Source organism: Anolis sagrei, chromosome 13 (genome assembly GCF_037176765.1).
Source record: "Anolis sagrei isolate rAnoSag1 chromosome 13, rAnoSag1.mat, whole genome shotgun sequence".
NCBI classification, from domain to species: Eukaryota; Metazoa; Chordata; class Lepidosauria; order Squamata; family Dactyloidae; genus Anolis; species Anolis sagrei.
Window position 1 is genome coordinate 382,603 of NC_090033.1, and position 20,862 is coordinate 403,464.

General features: G+C 48.1%; 1 protein-coding gene across 7 annotated transcripts in view; it reads right to left on the reverse strand.

Annotated features, from left to right (window-relative positions):
- The window catches only part of PLCH2 (phospholipase C eta 2), a 325,113-nt gene that overhangs the window by 4,790 nt on the left and 299,461 nt on the right, over positions 1–20,862 (reverse strand). For 4 of the 7 annotated variants that reach the window (XM_067472943.1, XM_067472942.1, XM_067472941.1 and 1 more), the window contains one exon: positions 5,929–6,268. In XM_067472943.1, coding sequence (XP_067329044.1) covers positions 5,929–6,268 — 340 coding nt within the window. Of the gene's footprint in view, positions 1–2,344; positions 2,375–5,184; positions 6,269–20,862 lie in introns of all 7 variants that reach the window. The other 3 variants (XM_067472944.1, XM_067472945.1, XM_067472946.1) reach the window with 3 other exon arrangements.

A 20,862-nucleotide genomic window follows, 5' to 3' on the forward strand; every position in this document is an offset into this window, starting at 1 on the left:
GGCTGAGAGGGGATATGATAGCCATGTATAAATATGTGAGAGGAAGCCACAGGGAGGAGGAGGGAGCAAGCTTGTTTTCTGCTTCCTTGGAGACTAGGACGCAATGGAACAATGGCTTCAAACTACAAAAGAGGAGATTCCATCTGAACATGAGGAAGAACTTCCTGACTGTGAGAGCCGTTCAGCAGTGGAACTCTCTGCCCCGGAGGGAGTGTGGTGGAGGCTCCTTCTTTGGAAGCTTTTAAGCAGAGGCTGGATGGCCATCTGCCAGGGGTGATTTGAATGCAATATTCCTGCTTCTTGGCAGAATGGGGTTGGACTGGATGGCCCATGAGGTCTCTTCCAACTCTTGGATTCTATGATTCTAAATAAATAAATAAATAATAATAATAATAATAATAATAATTAATTAAACTTTATTTGTACCCCGCTAGCATCTCCCACAGGACTCGATGCGGCTTACAAAGGCCAAGGCCTCAACACAACAACAGCAAATAATAACAATACAATACAAAGCAAATTAAAAACACCATTACGCAATAAAAACCAGGGCCAGTGTTGGGTGCAGGTTAAAAAAGTGCTGGGTGTGAGAGGTAGTGTGTTGGATTTCTGGGCAAGTGCAATGTGCTGAGAGTCTTAAGCTCTACTAAAGTGCTTCCGGGACGTAGTGCTGGAGGTTATCCTATTCCGGAAAGGCACATCGGAATAGCCAGGTCTTCAAGTTCTTCCTAAAGACTGCCAATGTGGGTGCTAGTCTAATGTCTTTGGGGAGAGTGTTCCAGAGTCAGGGGGCCACCACAGAGAAGGCCCTGTCCCTCGTCCCCACCAAACGCGCCTGCGACGCAGGTGGGATCGCGAGCAGGGCTTCTCCGGATGAACGAAGGGAGCGCATGGGTTCATAGACAGAGATGCGGTCACGCAGGAAGGATGGTCCCAAACCGTTTAGGGCAGGGGTCAGGAACCTTCGGCCCTCCAGGTGTGGTGGACTTCAACTCCCACAATTCCTTGAGGCTCGGCATTCGCCCCAAAGGCTTATCTTGGCCTCAAGGAATTGTGGGAGTTGAAGTCCACCACACCTGGAGGGCCGAAGGTTCCCCATGCCTGGTTTAGGGCTTTGTAGGTAAGCACCTGCACCTTGAATTGGGATCGGAAGGTAAACGGCAGCCAATGGAGCTCCTTGAACAGGAGGGTTGACCTCTCTCTGTAACATCCTGGCTGCCGCCCGTTGAACCAGTTGGAATTTCCGAGCCGTTTTCAAGAGCAGCCCCACGTAGAGCGCATTGCAGTAATCCAGTCTAGAGATGACCAAGGCATGGACCACCCCGGCCAGATCAACCTTTGCGAGGTACGGTCGCAGCTGGCGCACGAGTCTTAGCTGTGCAAACGCCCTCCTGGACATGGCAAATAAATACATGGCAAAGGCATTGTTTTCCAAATTTTCTTACAGGCCATTGGTCATTTTACAACTCTAGTTGTCAACACTTTATTTTTTTCTGCCGACCAGAATCTTGCCTAAATCGAAGTCACGCCTCAGTCTCACACATACACACGCTATAAACATGCGGCAGAAAAGAAGAATATAGACATAAACAGTAGGGCTGGGCGGTTTCGTTTCGTTAATTCGTAATTCGTTAATAATTCGTTAATTTTTTCAATTACAAAACGATAACGAACCATTCTGGAGCAATTTTTTTTGAAAAACGAATTTTTGAACACGTTTTGTAAATGCTTCGTATTTCATTATTGTATTCGTTTCGTTATTGTTCTGAGGTCGTTTCGTTATTATTTCCGCATGTCTGGGGCAAGTTTTTTGTTTAATGAGTGAAAAAAAAATTATAATATCACACCAACAGTCAACAACAGAGGGAGAGGGAAGCTTCAGAAGTTTTTGGAGGTTTTTTAGCGTATTTCGCGGTCGCGTCCGCCATTAACGAATCGATTCGTTATTGTTTCGGAAATCGATTCGTTAATGTTTTGTAATTTTTTTCACATTTACGAAATTTTGTAAATATCGAACTTTTTTAAGGGAAAATTTTGTAATTATTTTAAATATCGAAACAAAAAAACCCCCAAAAAACGAATCGATTTTAGAAACAAATTTTTCCGTTGTTACCCAGGCCTAATAAACAATAAAAAAAAATATGAAGGTGTTAAAGCCTCAGGAAAGGGAAAGATCTACACATTTCGTACGCACCGTCATGCAGGATAGGAAACGTTGAGAGAAAAACCCAAGGCATGCATTAGACATACGAGAGAATCATGCAAAGACGGCGAAGAGGAAACATACGACGGTAACTAAAGCATCTCTAAAAGAAATGGGACACCAACAGTACTTCAGAGTTACCTGTGACTTGCTCATCCTTTCAGTTCTTAACTACAGAGACAAGAGAGCGCATGTGGAATGGGACAGAACAGAAGGGGAGAAACAGTTAATCCCAGGAAGGCAAGAACAGAGAAGGAATCCATTAGTCGGGCAAAGCATCGGAAATAAGATCATTTACACAGAATGTTTGGCTGTACGATCCTAATCGTTCTTTTTTTGACCAACCAGGGAGGCATGCAGGGGCGGCTCAACCATTACGCAAAGTAAGCAGTCGCGGTAGAGTTGATGTTGCCTAGGGGCGCTCTTGAGGCGCTCTTGGGGGAAAATAGACCTTGACATATCGGAGTTGTACTTACTGGGATGTATAGTTCACCTACAACCAAAGAGCATTCTGAACTCCACCGTTTTTTAGACGTACTGTTAGGGATTCCTCATCTTTGGAAGAGGAAGGGGAGCAGGGAAGTGCTCAGGAATTGGAGGGAAGAGAAGAATCAGACGATAAGGGTTTGAAAGTGCCCACATTTCTAGAGAGATGAAAAGAGACAGAGCACAGACGGGATGCAGCCAGAACAGCTGCTAGAAACGCTGAGCTAATTGGGAGACGCCCTAGCACCTCCTGCGTGGGGAATTCAGGGCTATAATCACCCCAATGGAATCTGTTTTGTGTCTGCTACTAAGGACTTCGTTCATTGCCCGTTGTCTGATGGAAGACTGGTGTTTCTTTTGGGATTTTGTAAGAGACTTCAATTTGTGTCTGGATTAGGATCTCCTTGTTTTCTTTTGCACTTTTCAATTTGCTTATCCTTTGTGTATGCTGAAGTAAAGCATTGTTCTTTTACTTGCAACATTGTCTAAAGGCTGTTTTGAAGGGCAACTCAGACAGACAGATAGAGGTATTTTTGGCATTTCCACTTCGGCGCCTGGAGTTTATGCTCAATTATGGCCTCATGGGGGTGCTGTTGCTTCATCCACTACAACGCATTTCCTCTTTGCTCTTTGACCACTGGCATTTTTCTGGTGTCGTAAATACCTCCCAACTTTAAGCAGTTCCTAATTTCTCTACTCACAGCTCAGTTGTTTTCTAACTGCTTAGGTGGACAGTAAGCTAGGCTTAACAGTCAGGTGCTCAATCTGACACGGGTTTCGAACTTGCCACCTTCTGGTTGGCAGTGATCTGTTGCAGCTGGCAATTAACCAGCTGCGCTACAGCCTGGGCAATCTGAATGTTGTGAAGTCTCTTGACATTATATTAATGTCATGATCACAGCTGGGATGAGTTGGAAGAACATCTTACTCTTCAAACCTGTCATGTGTCATTTTCTGGAGTTGATGGGTGGTTGGTTATGGAAGGGTTAATGTAAGTATTAGTTCTAAAGTGTTGAGTAATCTGTAAGTAAGAGTTCATGGGTGAAAGCAATTAAGGGTGGGGGTGTGCAGGAGATGGATTGCAGCTGTGTGTTTCTGGATATAAGGAGCTAGCCTTGGGACTGATCTTTGGGAGAAAAGTATTTGTCTTATCTTGGTGGTAGATGCTGCTGGTTTTCCCCCAGGTTTGTGGATTTTCGGTATCCTGAACCCTTAGAACCCTGGAACCTTGAACCTCTGGACTGGCTTTGGACTACGCTATAGACTCTTGATCCCTGGACTTTGTTTATTGAACTCTTGGCATCTGACCACTGGACTGGACTCTTCGACTACAGTGCAGCTTTTGCTATCTGTTTTTGTTTATTCTGTGGCTGAGTGCTATCTTTATGTTTTATATTTTAGACTATTAAAACAGCCAAAAAGTAAGTGCTGTTTTAATTAAACTGTTTTATACAAACTGGGTGTTAGTTTGGTTCATCTCTACCTGAATACGGCAGAGCCCTGGCATCATAACAAAACCCAACCTTCAGAAAATGGTTCATCTCTACCTGAATACAGCAGAGCCCTGGCATCATAACAAAACCCAACCTTCAGAAAATGGTTCAAATGCATATGCCCAATATTGACGCAACAAGTGTCAGGAGTCAATTTCCGATGGCATGAAGACATCACAAATTCCCTCTGTGACATCCTGACTGAATCATCCTGGTTGAATCAATTCCCTCTCTGTGACATTTTGAAGCCAGCAAAGGGCGCTGGAAACCTTGTGTTGGAACTTGTGAAGCCACAAACTCTAATAAGGAAACTGAGAAGAGGGGGAGATGGGCAGCAAAGGTGTATAAAAGGAAGTGGTGGTGGGGGAAAGTCCGTAGTGTCTTTCTTTGCTGCAGAGATACAAGCAATATATCCATCTCAAAGCAAAACCGGCTTGTGAGTGGTCATTTAATATTGCTATATAAAACCTACAGTAGTGTCTTTCTTTGCTGTAGAGATACAAGCAATATATTCATTTCAAAGCAAAACCGGCTTGTGAGTGATCATTTAATATTGCTATATAAAACCTACAGTCTTGCAACAAGTGGTTGTTGCCAATAATGGCAGTAAATAAACCCCTTGGCTCAACGTCTGCAAGATACCCTGGTTGGAGTAAAAAGAAACATTAGAATCATACGTATGCATTATATGATCAAAACACACATCCACATTGCAGAGAGACCTACACAGGGCAGACATCTACAGGATTCGCTACTGGAAATGATTTGGCAGACAGGAGGAACAGATAGTCGTCTATGGTCGGACATGTCTAGACTGAACCCCAGACAGGAAGACAGATGATTTTGTGCGGAACGTCGTCCCCCCCGCCCCCCCAAATCGACAACATATAAAGCTAAAAATGACTAAAAAACTCAATAAAACAATGCAGGTTCTTCTAAGGGGAAACTAAAATAGCAGCATGATCTACAGCAGGCAGCGGGGTGAAGAAGATCTGGCCTTACCAGTAAAGAATATGGGGGATTTACTCCGAATTTCCTCCAGCTTTTCAGCAAACAAGGCATTCATTTCCCTCTGAAGGGTGCCCGCTTGTTTTCTGGAGCTCTCAGACCAGCGTTTGGGGAAGTCAGGACTTCCGAGGCTCTCCAAGCTGCTGGAGTCGGAGGATACGGAGCCATTGCTGGCCGTCACCAAGTTGACCGTGCTTCCATATTTGCCACCGGGCTGGCCCTGCCACCTCTGCCGGGACTGACTTTTCACCCCGTGACATTTAGAGTCCCCGTTTTTCTTCCCCGAGGAGGTCCCAGAAGGCTGGCAGGTCATGGGCAGGAGGCCAGCCGCCCCATAGCCGCCGCCGCAGAGGGGCAGGTCGGGCCGCGGCTGGGGCTGCTGCTCTTGGATCCCCCAATTTTGGAGCTCTAACCCCTCCTCGTCTCCTGCGAGGCTGCTATACGGGTTGCAGGGAGGGGTCTCCTGAGTGGCGGGTCTAGTGGCGGAGGCGTGGCTGCTCCACTTGCACTCTAGGTCAGGGCTCTCGTTGGAGCCGATCATGCATTTCATGCAGTTGGTGGCCATGCCGATGCGGCCCGATCCGTTGACGGCACAGCGGGCAAAGACGCCGCCCTGCTTCTCGGCGGGGGGCTCCTGGAGGCGGACCCGGTTGGACCTCCGGATGGGCTCGCTGAAGGCGGCATCCCTGTGGACATGGGCGTGGCTGCTTTTACCTTTGCCAAAACTGTGGGCCTTACCTTTCAACCCCTTGCCGGGAGCCTCCCTGAAGGCGCCCTCCCTGAGAGAAGGTGCCGGGGACCCGCGTTCCGGCTCTTGGTCGAAACGAGGGTGGGACGAGTCCTCGAGCGCGTGGCCGTCGCCCGTCCCTTCGGAGCCGTGGTCTTTGGTGTCGATGGCGATCTCGGGGAAGCCCTTCCTGGCCTTCTTCTGGGTCTTGGTGGGTGCGCTGGCCGTCCGGCGTAAGAGGTGGCTGCTAAAGGAGTCTTTGCGGTTGAGCTGGCCAGCAGCATGACTGTCGAGAGAGGCCTGCTTTGGATTTCTGAGAAAGAGACCTTTTAAGCCCAGAGCTTGCTTGACCTGGAAAAGAGAACAAAAGTGCCCGTAACAAAAGGTGTGCATGCCTCCCTTGGCGCAGAAAGACACACACACACGCTTGCGATGTGCACGTGGTTGTCACAATCTGTGGGTAGCATCACCTATCCAGGTTGGAACAGAAGATCGGATCCGGAGAAAGAGAGCAATGCATGGCGGTTTTGAGCAACGTTTGCTTCTCCCACCACCATCCCAATGACAATGGGGTGTGTAGGGTTGTTGTGGGTTTTTTCGGGCTATATGGCCATGTTCTAGAGCAGGGGTCCTCAAACTTTGTAAACCGGGGGCCAGTTCACTGTCCCTCAGACCCTTGGAGGGCTGGACTATAGATGTCAGGATGTGCCTTCATGTTTCCAAGAGATTCCAAGAAGTCTTCTTCCTGACACTAGAGGGAGCAGCCATGATAGATTAGTTTATAGTAGGGCCATCTGGGCCAAGCTTTCACTTTGAAGATGTGGGAAAGGAATTGTAGTCTAAACTGTGATAAGCAAAGGGGGAAAGGGGGGAGCGAGGCCAGGAGGGGGATTGGGAGACTCTTGGCGGGAAACCTCAGTTCTCTCTTTGGCTTTGTACTGTATGGACTGAAGAAGACTTCTTGGAATCTCTTGGAAACATGAAGGCACATCCTGACAATAGGTTTTTTGAAAAAATCAATTAAAACATTCCTCTGCACATTGCAGATATCTTATTTTGCTGTGTGGAAGGGCCCTTCAAGGGAGGGGGTTCTTTTTAGCCCTCTTGAGGCAGTAATTCCAGGAGCAGAGAATGGGAAATCTTCCTATTTCTACTCTGAACAAAATCTGTCTACCAGTATTTAAAAAAACTCTAAAATTATAACTGTTAATAAAGAACAACACTCAAACACAGGGGAACTCCAGACAAGAAACAATCAGGGCTAGCTAATCACCTCTCCCTAAAAACTGTCAGGCTACGAAATGGTAATCAAGGTGGCCAATTGAAACATTCCTACCTACCTCCAACAGACAAGAGTTCTTTCTCCCACCCTGGATCTTCCACCATTTTCCTAGTTAAAGGTTTTCCTCTGACATGAAGCCCACTCTGGGGTGCCTGACTCTGGGACTCTGGTGCTCATCTGCATTGCTAAGTCGAAGAGCCGCCGTTGTCCGTAGACACCTCCAAGGCCATGTGGCCACTGGCATGACTGCATGGAGCGCCGGGGAAGCCTCCCTTGGTTTGCTCACACTGCCCATCGGGCCCGATGGGCAGCGTGAGCCTGCCAAGGGAGGAGCAGCACCGCACGGCCTACACTCGCATGATGCACCTCGTGAGGTGCTCTACACGCGAGTAGGCCGCGCGGAGCAGCTGCCCTTGGCTGGCTCACGCTGCCCATCAGGCCTGACAGCGTGAGCCAGCCAAGGGAGGGGCACTGTGTGTGTGTGGGGGGGGGCGCTCCTCCTCCGTGGGCCAGATAAGTGCCCTTGGCGGGCCAGAAGTGGCCCGCGGGCCATAGTTTGAGGAACCCTGTTCTAGAGGCATTCCCTCCTGACGTTTCGCCTGCATCTATGGCAAGCATCCTCAGAGGGAGTGAGGTCTGTTGGAACTAGGAAAATGGGTTTATATCTCTGTGGAATGTCCAGGGTGGGAGAAAGGACTCTTGTCTGCTGGAGCTAGGTGTGAATGTTTCAACTGACCACCTTGATTAGCATTTGATGGCCTGGCAGTTGTTTGGTGTGGCTTGGCAGTGCTTCGGGCAATCTTTTGTTGAGAGGTGATTAGCTGTCCTTGATTATTTCCTCTCTGTTGTTTTGCTGTTGTAATTTTAGAGTTTTTTTTTTAAATACTGGTGGCCAGATTTTGTTCATTTTCATGGTTTCCTCCTTTCTGTTGAAAGTGTGTGGTGTGTGTTCTCAGAAATTAAGGCTGGAACGCATGCATGTTTATTGGGAATGTTAAGCTTTGTTTCTTTGATGGGACTTACTTCCTGGTGACTCAGGTCAACACGGGGAAGGGAAGAGGACTCATCGTTGAGTTTCCAAAATGGCCTACAGCTCGGAGCTTGCAACAAATGCTTTATGGACCTCGGATCCTAGGATCTCTTCGCACCATGGCTATACTGGCTGAGGGATTCTGTAGCCCCAAATGATAATTAATAATAATAATAATAATAATAATAATAATAATACTTTATTTATATACCGTTCTATCTAATTTCCCTGGGGAGGGCATTCCAGAGGCGGGGGGCCACCATTGAGAAGGCTCTCTGTCTCGTCCCCACCAACCATACTTGTGACGGTCATGGGAATGAAAGGAGGGCCTCCCCGGAAGATCTTAGAGAATCAGGACTTGGAGAATCATCTCCAATGATTCTCCGAGTCCTGATGGCCAGCAAGTATTATAGCCATGGCACTGATAAACATCCGTAGTCTGGCTTTCAAGTGTGAGCTATGCTTTCTCATAGTGCAGCAGATGAGTTCTGCTGACAATGGGGAGAGATGCACAAACAGCAATGTTGTACATTGTGGTTATGTACCCATCATCATCAACAACAACATGATGGGCCGGGCTTTGGCGGGAAAGGCCCAAGATGCTCCAAGTAGTCATGCTGGTCACACAACCTGGAGGTGACAACGCAGGCTCCTCGGCTTGGAAATGGAGAACAGCACCTCCCTCAGAGCCAGGAATGAGCACTGCCTCCGAAGCCGGAAAGGAAAGGAGAAGCCTTAGCCTTTGTTTGTGTTTGTGTGTCTCATTGTATATGATTGTAAAGGCTTTGGTGGGAAAGGGATATGACGCTCTAAGCAGTCATGCCGGTCACACAACCAGGAGGTGACAACGCAGGCTCTTCGGCTTGGAGATAGAGAACAACGCCTCCCTCAGAGCCAGAGATGAGCGCTGCCTCCGAAGCCGGAAAGGAAAGGAGAAGCCTCTGCCTTTGTTTGTGTTTGTCTGTCTCATTGTATTGTAACAAGGCATTGGATGTTTGCCGGAATCTTTTTACACTGTAATCCGCTCTGAGAACCCATGGGGAGAAGGGCGGAATATAAATAAAGTATTATTATTATTATTATTATTATTATTATTATTGAGTAGTATATTTGTTTTATGTAAATTGACAGTGCAATGTGTATTTTACCGTACCTTGTGTATTCTGTTGTGAATTACAGTGTAAACAGATACTGGCAAACATCCAATGCCTTGTTACAATACAATGAGACAGACAAACACAAACAAAGGCAAAGGCTTCCCCTTTCATTTCCGGCTTCGGAGGCAGCGCTCATCTCTGGCTCTGGGGGAGGGGCTCTTCTTTTGTAAGCTGCCCCGAGTCCCTTTTGGGAGATGGTGGGGGGATATAAATCAAGTTGTTGTTGTTGTTGTTGTTATCATTATTATTATTAGGCTTGGTTGATCAAGAAAAAAATGGTTCTAAACTCGTTTTGTATATAGGAGGCGCTGGCGGTTTGATTTTGAAATTATTTCCGAAATTTTCTTTTAAAAAAGTTGGGAAATACCAGGAAATACGAATCGCTTCCTGGTTATAATAATGATAACAACAACAACAGCAACTTGCCGGGGAAGCGAAGGAAAGATGAGAGACTAACGCTTTTGAAATCTCTCATCTTTCCTTCTCTTCCCTGGCAAGCTTCCATGCAAGGGAGAGGTGGGCGTGGCCAAGCACAGCGCTCCCTGGAGGTCGCTGGGGGCGTGGCCTTCAGGAACAGCTGTTCTTACCCACGCTCACCTCCTTCCTCTTTGCACCGGCGGGCTTTGCAAGGTGGGCTTTGCGAGGTGGGCGTGGCTACGCCCAACTCTTCCGCATCGCCGCTTGTCGCCAGGGAGGTAGCCACGCCCACCTCGCAAAGCCACAGCTTTACTTCTTCTCCCTGAGGAAGGAGGTGGGCGTGGGTAAGAACAGCTGTTCCTGAAGGCCACGCCCCCAGCATTTACGATTCACTGCTGGAAGTCGTAAGGAAGATGGTGGACGCGGCTTCGATGTGGCAAAAACACTTCTGGGTTGCCAAAACGCGTCGACAAAGGTATTTTGCTTCTAAAGGTATTTTATTTACGATTTCTTAACGAGATTAGAAATTAACGAGCTGGATCAACCAAGCCTAATTATTATCCCTATTCAGACATGAAATGGACTGAGTTTAGTGGGATCAATGGCTACATGTTGGACAATTGACCAACCAAAGAATCAATTTCCTGATTACTGAGTCAAATGAACACGTGCATATAACAAATATCAAAACGGCAATCAGATGCGGTGCTCAAGTGTTTTTTTAAAATATGCATACTCGCAAAATTCTGGGGGCAATCCGAACATTTCAATACACAAAGACACAAAGGATATGAGGTGTGGGGGGCCGGGAGGGAGTCTATCCCCCATAGAGAGGAGCGATGGAAGAGTGTGATGGGCAGTGAAGACTCCCCCAGTTCAGTCCCTCTAGATCAGTTGATGCAACCCAGTGAGATTAGCTGGTGACGCTTGAATCAGAGCAAGTGATTCAAGATCCCAAATCCAGTGCAAATTTGGTCGGAAGGAAAAAAAACATCATTTAAGAAGAAGATCCAGCATCAACTCTCCCAGTCGTTTGCCAAAAAACACAAACCAACGAACCAAAACAAACCCACAACTAGGAGAAATGTTGCGTTTTCCACATGGCAAGCGAAATAACCTGGAAACATGATCCCTGGTGACCTTGGAAAGAGCATCCAAAGCAGAGCGGATATTGCCAGGTTTGGGGACATTGGGGCTGGGCAATGACTTCAAGCCAAAGAGGAACGAATGTCCTCTCCAGAATTAGCAGGAGGTGTGAAGCCACCTTAGAAAACCTTAGAAAATCCATAGATGGTACAGGATATACGAGGGGCGTTCATTAAAGATTTCCCCAGACCCATTTCTATTTATCACAGGATGCTGAAACTGCACATGTGTGATGATATAGGTCTCTATAGGTTACGTGCCAATTTACAACTCAGAACTGATAATGGTCTTGATGTTACAGGTGCTGAAGTGAGTAAACCAGCAGCCATAGCTTTACTTCTTCCTCCTGAGGACACAAAATGTCTGTTATAATGTATATAATGTATATAATGTATATTATAATGGTTATAATGTATATTTGGTGTTAACTGTGTATTGATGTAATTTTGTGTTGATTGTTTTTATGATGCAGGCATCAAATTGTGCCTTGCTTTTGTAAGCCGCCCTGAGTCCCCTTCGGGGTGAGAAGGGCGGGGTAAAAGAACCCCAAATAAATAAATAAATAAATAAATTTCTGGTCAGTGCTGGGGAGCAGCAGCTTTACTGGTCTTTGTGGGGGTGAGAGAGAAACCCACAGACCATTGCTGGTTGGTGCTGGGGTAGAGAGACCCACAGTGCTAAGAAAAAGTTGCTGCTCCCCAGCACTGACCAGAAACAGGCATTTTGTGTCCTCAGGAGGAAGAAGTAAAGCTGTGGCTGCCGGTTTACTCAGCACTGTGGGTGTCTTTCCTCCAGCACTGACCAGCAATGGTCTGTGGGTTTCTCTCTCACCCCCACAAACACTGTAAAGCTGCTGCTCCCCAGCATTGATCAGCAACTGGTATTGTGTGTCCTCAGGAGGAAGAAGTAAAGCTGTGGCTGCCGTTTTACTCAGCACTGTAGGTCTCCCTTCCCCAGCACTGACCAGCAATGGTCTGAGCTTTACTTCTCCCCCCTGAGGATACACAATACCTGTTGCTGGTCAGTGCTTGGGAGCAGAAGCCTTACTGGTGTTTGTGGGGGGTGAGAGAGAGCCACAGACCATTGCTGGTCAGTGCTGGGGAAGGGAGACCCACAGTGCTGAGTAAAACAGCAGCCTCAGCTTTACTTCTTCCCCCTGAGGACACACAATACCAGTTGCTGGTCAGTGCTGGGAAGCGGCAACTTTACTGGTGTTTGTGGGGGTGAGAGAGAAACCCACAGACCATTGTTGGTCAGTGCTGGGGGAAAGAGACCCACAGTGCTGAGTAAACCGGCAGCCACAACTTTACTTCTTCCTCCTGAGGACACAAAATGCCTGTTTCTGGTCAGTGCTGGGGAGCAGCAACTTTACTGGTATTTGTGGGGGGTGAGAGAAACACATAGACCATTGCTGATCAGTGATGAGGGAGAGAGACCCACAGTGCTGTGTAAAACAGCAGCCGCAGCTTTACTTCTTCCTCCTGAGGATACACAATGCCTGTTGCTGGTCGGTGCTGGGGAGCAGCAGCTGTACTGATTTGTTGTAGGTCTTCTTCATTCTATATGGCCATGTTCTAGAGGCATTCTCTCCTGATGGTTCACCTCCATCTATGGCAAGCATCCTCAGAGGTAGTGACTTAGTAAACCGGCAGCCACAGCTTTACTTCTTCCCCCTGAGGAGACACAATGCCTATTTCCTGGTCAGTGCTATGGAGCAGCAGCTTTACTGGTGTTTGTGGGGGGTGAGAGAACTCCACAGACCATTGTTGGTTGGTGCTAGGGGAGAGAGACCTACAGTGCTGAGTAAAACGGCAGCCACAGCTTTACTTCTTCTCCCTGAGGATACACAATACCTGTTGCTCGTCAGTGCTTGGGAGCAGCAGCTTTACTGGTGTTTGTGGGGGGTAGAGAGAAAACCACAGACCATTGCTGGTCAGTGCTGGGGGAAAGAGACCCACAGTGCTGAGTAAAATGGCAGCCACAGCTTTACTTCCTCCTCCTGAGGACACACAATGCCTGTTGCTGGTCGGTGCTGGGGAGCAGCAGCTGTACTGATTTGTTGTAGGTCTTCTTCATTCTATATGGCCATGTTCTAGAGGCATTCTCCCCTGATGGTTCACCTCCATCTATGGCAAGCATCCTCAGAGGTAGTGACTTAGTAAACCGGCAGCCACAGCTTTACTTCTTCCCCCTGAGGAGACACAATGCCTATTTCCTGGTCAGTGCTGTGGAGCAGCAGCTTTACTGGTGTTTGTGGGGGGTGAGAGAACTCCACAGACCATTGTTGGTTGGTGCTGGGGGAGAGAGACCTACAGTGCTGAGTAAAACGGCAGCCACAGCTTTACTTCTTCCTCCTGAGGACACACAATACCTGTGGCTGATCAGTGCTGGGGTGCAGCAGCATTACCAGTTTGTTGTAGGTTTTTTTTCATTCTATATGGCCATGTTCTAGAGGCATTCCCTCCTGATGTTTCACCTGCATCTATGACAAGCAACCTCAGAGGAAGTGACTTAGTAAAACAGCAGCCACAGCTTTACTTCTTCCTCCTGAGGCCACCCAATACCTAAAGCAGAGCGTCCTGCTCCTAACTTTACTGAGGAGACTTTTACACTCACTTTCTATGCCTCTATGTCTCAGCTTGCAGCACACACAGAATGACCGGGTCCTGACTTTGGACACTGCATAACCTATCACTATGTCTTATTTTCAGGGTATGGCTTATATTGCGCTAATGCTTAGAAATCCTGCTACGGCTTATTTTCAGGGAAACAGGGAACACCTTTGCTAAGTTTCATTGCTCTCTGTCCACAGGAAAATCTTTAATGAACGCCCTTGTACAATTGGAGAAGAAATAGGTAGGAGAAGCAGTAGGAAGAGGAGCGAAGACCACGGGGAATTTATTAACTCCGTGGAGTAGTTTCTAATCGGCAGGGGTTGGAGAGGGAGAGAACGATCCTGGATCAGCTTCGTAAATGCCGAGCGCTCTGGTCGTTCGATGGCCTGGCAAACGTTCCAGGAGATGTTGCAGTCCATGTTATGAGTGGAATATATATATATATTTTCAGGAGAACCAAAGAAAAGGAGACACGGGGAGGGGAAGGGTAGAAAGACACCGAATGTTTCATGATGTTATTAGTCGAGAGAAGCATGCACGGGTGTCGCTGGGAGCGCACTACACCTTCCTGTGTCGGGAGGAGGGAGGGGGTACCTTCGAGGCGTCTAAATTTGCTCTGCTTCTAAAAGGAGACTTTTTTTGACACAGAGAAGTCCACTGAAATCACAAACAGACAGAAGTGAAAGGCAGAAAGTGAGACGACGAACAACAAGCCGGGGAGAACCTGCAAGAAAGATATATATAGAGAGAGAGATAGGCAACACTTGGGGGGCAAAGGTGAAGGGGAGAAAGTACAGGTGAGAAATTGGCACAAAAAACATGGATAAACTACAGGAGAGAACAAGAGAAGAGAGAAGAATGGGAGAAGGCCAACACGAGGCGGTACACACTCTGAAAGAGAACGTCGACATTACATTGCATGCCACAAGATGACAAAGGTTGTTCTGCGACATTCGCTTTCTGAAAATCACAACACTTCAATATACATATTGCAAATGACACCTCTGAAATCTGTGGAATTACTGAAGGGGCCGTTGCTGAATTCCTCGTGCCTTTCTACCACAGCCAACAGAAGCAACGAGCGCAAAACGACCCCCACGGAGAACAAAAACAAGGAGGCCAGAGAGTAAAAAGACAGGATTCATTACGAAAAATGAGAGACATTGTACAATCTGAATTGATCAGCATGATGTATACCAGTGGTTCCCAGCCTTTTTTTGACCAGAGACCACTTGACCAGGGACCACTTTGACCAAGGACCACTTTGACCAGGGACCACTTTGACCAGGGACCACTTTGACCAGGGACCACTTTGACCAGGTACCACTTGAACCAGGGACCACTATGACCAGGGACCACTTTGACCAGGGACCACTTCAATAGGGACCACTTTGACCAGGGACCACTTGACCAGGGACCACTTTGACCAGGAACCACTTGACCAGGGACCACTTTGACCAGGGACCACTTTGACCAGGGACCACTTTGACCAGGTACCACTTGAACCAGGGACCACTATGACCAGGGACCACTTTGACCAGGGACCACTTCAATAGGGACCACTTTGATCAGGGACCACTTTGACCAGGGACCACTTTGACCAAGGACCACTTTGACCAGGGACCACTTTGACCAGGGACCACTTTGACCAGGTACCACTTGAACCAGGGACCACTATGACCAGGGACCACTTTGACCAGGGACCACTTCAATAGGGACCACTTTGACCAGGGACCACTTGACCAGGGACCACTTTGACCAGGAACCACTTGACCAGGGACCACTTTGACCAGGAACCACTTGACTAGGGACCACTATGACCAGGGACCACTTGGAGCAGGGACTACTTTGACCAAGGACCACTTGGACCAAGGACCATTATGACCAGGGACCACTTTGACCAGGAACCACTTGACTAGGGACCACTTTGACCAAGAACCACTTTGACCAGGGACCACTATGACCAGGGACCACTTTGACCAGGAACCACTTGACTAGGGACCACTATGACCAGGGACCACTTGGAGCAGGGACTACTTTGACCAAGGACCACTTGGACCAAGGACCATTATGACCAGGGACTACTTGGACCAGGCACCACTTGACTAGGGACCACTTTGACCAGGGACCACTTTGACCAGGGACCAATTAGACCAGGAACCACTTTGACCAGGAACCACTTGACCAGGAACCACTTGACCAGGGACCACTTTGACCAGGGACCACTTTGACCAGGGAGTATTCTGTGGGATGGATCAATGGTTTCTGGCAAAAAGGGAGATCGATTTTCTCTAGCAAGACTAGCGCCGTTAGTTAGCACATTGACTTCAACCAAGTAAAATGGGGGCAGAAGGGGTCACAGAAAGCAACGAAGAAATAGATTGGCGGACACAAAGGAAAGGTATTAGGCAATCCAAAAAGGCATTGGCTTAAGCAATGGGAAATGGAGGAGGAGGAGGAGGAGAGGAACCCAAGGATGCCTCCGCTGCTAGACACAACACCAGGGCTTGTGATGCGCTCTGGATGAGACTGACAGCCGGTGGCAAAGTTCAAACGGGAATCCACGAAGCCCCCAAATTACCGCCAAGGCTTAGAGAGAAGTGTCAGTCAGCTGTAAATTAAAACTATCCATCAGAGCGCCAGCGAGGCGGAAAGTGATAAATCAAAGAGGGCAGGAATTACCTGAGCACAAGATCAAAAGCGGGATTATTATCACAGGCAGAAAACTGCCTTCTACCCAAGGGTGGAATCCACCTTGAACGGAGGATGCATCTGCACCCTGGAATCAATGCAGTTTTAAAGCATGGTGTAACATTAGGAAACGTGGACCATTTCCGCTCCCTTGGCAGCCACCTCTCCACCAAAGTCAACATTGACACTGAAATACAACACCACCTGAGCTCTGCAAGTGCAGCATTTTTCTGAATGAAGCAAAGAGTGCTTGAGGACCAGGACATCCATAGGGAGACCAAGGTGCTTGTCTATAAAGCCATTGTCCTCCCAACCCTGCTATATCCCTGCAGAACGTCAACATTTTACACTAAAATACAACACCGCCTGAGCTCTGCGAGTGCAGCATTTTCCCGAATGAAGCAGAGAGTGTTTGAGGACTGAGACATCCGTAGGGAGACCAAGGGGCTTGTTGATAAAGCCATTCCCCTCCCAACCCTGCTATATCCCTGCAGAACGTCAACATTTTACACTACAATACAACACCGCCTGAGCTCTGCGAGTGCAGCATTTTCCCGAATGAAGCAGAGAGTGTTTGAGGACCAGCACATCCGTAGGGAGACCAAGAGGCTTGTCTACAAAGCTATTCCACTCCCAACCCTGCTATATGCCTGCGAAATGTGGACTGTCTATAGATGTCAACATTGACACTGAAATACAACACCGCCTGAGCTCTGCGAGTGCAGCATTTTTCCAAATGAAGCAGAGAGTGTTTGAGGACCGGGACATCCGTAGGGAGACCAAGAGGCTTGTCTACAAAGCTATTCCACTCCCAACCCTGCTATATGCCTGCGAAATGTGGACTGTCTACAGACGTCAACACTGACACTGAAATACAACACCGCCTGAGCTCTGCGAGTGCAGCATTCTTCCGAATGAAGCAGAGAGTGTTTGAGGACTGGGACATCCATAGGGAGACCAAGGGGCTTGTTTATAAAGCCATTGTCCTCCCAACCCTGCTATATGCCTGCGAGATGTGGACTGTCTACAGACGTCAACATTGACACTGAAATACAACACCACCTGAGCTCTGCAAGTGCAGCATTTTTCCGAATGAAGCAAAGAGTGTTTGAGGACCGGGACATCCGTAGGGAGACCAAGGGGCTTGTTGATAAAGCCATTGTCCTCCCAACCCTGCTATACGCCTGTGAAACGTGGACTGTCTACAGATGTCAACACTGACACTGAAATACACCACCACCTGAGCTCTGCGAGTGCAGCATTTTCCCAAATGAAGCAGAGAGTGTTTGAGGACCAGGACATCTGTAGGAAGAGCAAGGTGCTTGTTTATAAAGCTATTGTCCTCCCGACCCTGCTATATGCCTGTGAGATGTGGACTGTCTACAGACGTCAACATTGACACTGAAATACAACACCGCCTGAGCTCTGCGAGTGCAGCATTCTTCCGAATGAAGCAGAGAGTGTTTGAGGACTGAGACATCCATAGGGAGACCAAGGGGCTTGTTTATAGAGCTATTGTCCTCCCAACCCTGCTATATGCCTGCGAGATGTGGACTGTCTACAGACGTCAACATTGACGCTGAAATACAACACCGCCTGAGCTCTGCGAGTGCAGCATTCTTCCGAATGAAGCAGAGAGTGTTTGAGGACTGAGACATCCATAGGGAGACCAAGGGGCTTGTTTATAGAGCTATTGTCCTCCCAACCCTGCTATATGCCTGCGAGATGTGGACTGTCTACAGACGTCAACATTGACACTGAAATACAACACCGCCTGAGCTCTGCGAGTGCAGCATTCTTCCGAATGAAGCAGAGAGTGTTTGAGGACTGGGACATCCATAGGGAGACCAAGGGGCTTGTCTATAAAGCCATTGTCCTCCCAACCCTGCTATACGCCTGTGAAACGTGGACTGTCTACAGATGTCAACACTGACACTGAAATACACCACCACCTGAGCTCTGCGAGTGCAGCATTTTCCCAAATGAAGCAGAGAGTGTTTGAGGACTGGGGCATCCGTAGGGAGAGCAAGGTGCTTGTTTATGAAGCTATTGTCCTCCCAGCCCTGCTGTGGCAGCCCCCTCTCCACCAAAGTCAACACTGAGACTGAAATACAACACCACCTGAGCTCTGCGAGTGCAGCATTCTTCCGAATGAAGCAGAGAGTGTTTGAGGACCGGGACATCCGTAGGGAGACCAAGGGGCTTGTTGATAAAGCTATTTCCGTTCCCTTGGCAGCCACCTCAACACCAAAATACAACACCGCCTGAGCTCTGCGAGTGCAGCATTCTTCCGAATGAAGCAGAGAATGTTTGAGGACTGGGACATCCGTAGGGATACCAAGGCGCTTGCTTATAAAGCTATTGTCATCCCAACCTTGTTATATGCCTATGAAACGTGGACTGTCTACAGACATCACATGCAACTCCTGGAACGAATCCATCAGCGCTGCCTAGGAAATCTCTTGGGAAGGCAAACACCAGCATGCTGGAAGAAGAAGCAAATACCACCAGCATTGAAGCGATTGTTGTCCACGACTGTTGCCATCATGTCATCATGGGGGAGCCGCAAGGTGTTCACAAATTTGTTAGGGCACCCAAATTTTTTGGAGGATGGTCCAGAGAGCGCTGCGATTCACAGTCTCGAATGCCTTTGCAAGGTCAACAACATCTGGTATAGAACTCCAATATGCTGATGACAACGTCATCTGTGTGCATGCAGAAGAAGTCCTACAAGCCACTCTAAACACTTTCGCAGAAGCATATGAGCAGCTCAGCCTCTCATTGAACATCGAGAAGACCAACGTGCTCTTCCAGCAAAAGTCACAAGCCAATCCCTTTCCAATGCCAGAAATACAGCTTAATGGTGTAACGTTAGAAAACGCGGACCATTTCCGCTCCCTTGGCAGCCACCTCTCCACCAAAGTCAACATTGACACTGAAATACAACACCGCCTGAGCTCTGCGAGTGCAGCTTTTTTCTAAATGAAGCAGAGAGTGTTTGAGGACCGGGACATCCATAGGAATACCAATAATAATATTATAATCATAAACTTACTCCTAGGTCAAAATGTTGAGAGGGGCAATGGCTAAAGCTTGTGTGGCTACTCCCCAGAGCCAGGTCTTGAGATTCTTTTTTAAAGGTTTCTAAGGGAGGGGCTTTCCTAAGCTCTCCGGGCAATGAGTTCCAGAGTTGGGGGGCCACCGAGGAGAAGGCTCTCTCCCTTGTACCCACAAGGTGAGGCTGAGAAACTGGCAAGGGTGAAAGGAGGGCCTCCACTGAAGATCGGAGAGTTCGGGCTGCTTCATGGAGAGAGATGTGATCACGAAGGTAGGCGGGTCCCAAACCGTTTAGAGCTTTTTAGGTGATAACCTGTACCTTGAATTGGGACCGGAAGATGAACGGTAGCCAATGGAACTCCTTAAACAGGGTGCTTGTCATAGGGAGGAGGGAGCAAGCTTCCTTTCTGCTGCCCTGGAGACTAGGACGCAATGGAACAACGGCTTCAAACTACAAGAAAGAAGACTCAATCTGAACATGAGGAAGACCTTCCTGACTGTGAGAGCTGTTCAGCAGTGGAACTCTCTGCCCCAGAGTGTGGTGGAGGCTTCTTCTTTGGAGGCTTTAAAACAGAGGCTGGATGGCCATCTTTCGGAGGGGTGTGTGTGCTTTGAATGCAATTTTCCTGCTTCTTGGCAGAACGGGGTTGGACTGGATGGCCCATGAGGTCTCTTCCAACTCTTTGATTCTATGATTCTATGATCTTCCTACTGTGAGAGCCGTTCAGCAGTGGAACTCTCTGCCCCAGAGTGTTGTGGAAGCTCCTTCTTTGGAAGCTTTGAAACAGAGGCTGGATGGCCATCTGTTGGGGGTGCTCTGAATGCAATTTTCCTGCTTCTTGGCAGAACGGGTTGAACTGGATGATGACCCAGGAGGTCTCTTCCAACTCTAGGATTCTATGATTCTATGATCTTCCTACTGTGAGAGCTGTTCAGCAGTGGAACTCTCTGCCCCAGAGTGTTGTGGAAGCTCCTTCTTTGGAAGCTTTGAAACAGAGGCTGGATGGCCATCTGTTGGGGGTGCTCTGAATGCAATTTTCCTGCTTCTTGGCAGAACGGGTTGAACTGGATGATGACCCAGGAGGTCTCTTCCAACTCTAGGATTCTATGATTCTATGATCTTCCTACTGTGAGAGCTGTTCAGCAGTGGAACTCTCTGCCCCAGAGTGTTGTGGAAGCTCCTTCTTTGGAGGCTTTAAAACAGAGGCTGGATGGCCATCTTTCGGAGGGGTGTGTGTGCTTTGAATGCAATTTTCCTGCTTCTTGGCAGAATGGGTTTGGACTGGATGATGACCCACGAGGTCTCTTCCAACTCTAGGATTCTATGAATAAGTGTTTTGAAAAAGTGCAGAAACTTTTCGTATGAGTTGTTGCTGAGATGTGGGGCTTGGGGGCCTTTGGTTCAGAAGTGGAACAGACCTTATCTTTGCAAAAATGGCAGGAAGGGATATTCTGAGCCTCCAAGTGGGCCTTTGCCACTTGACTCTGCTCCGGTGGCACCAAGCAAAGAGAGAAACGAAGATGGAGAGAAGAAAAAGCGAGCCAAGGTT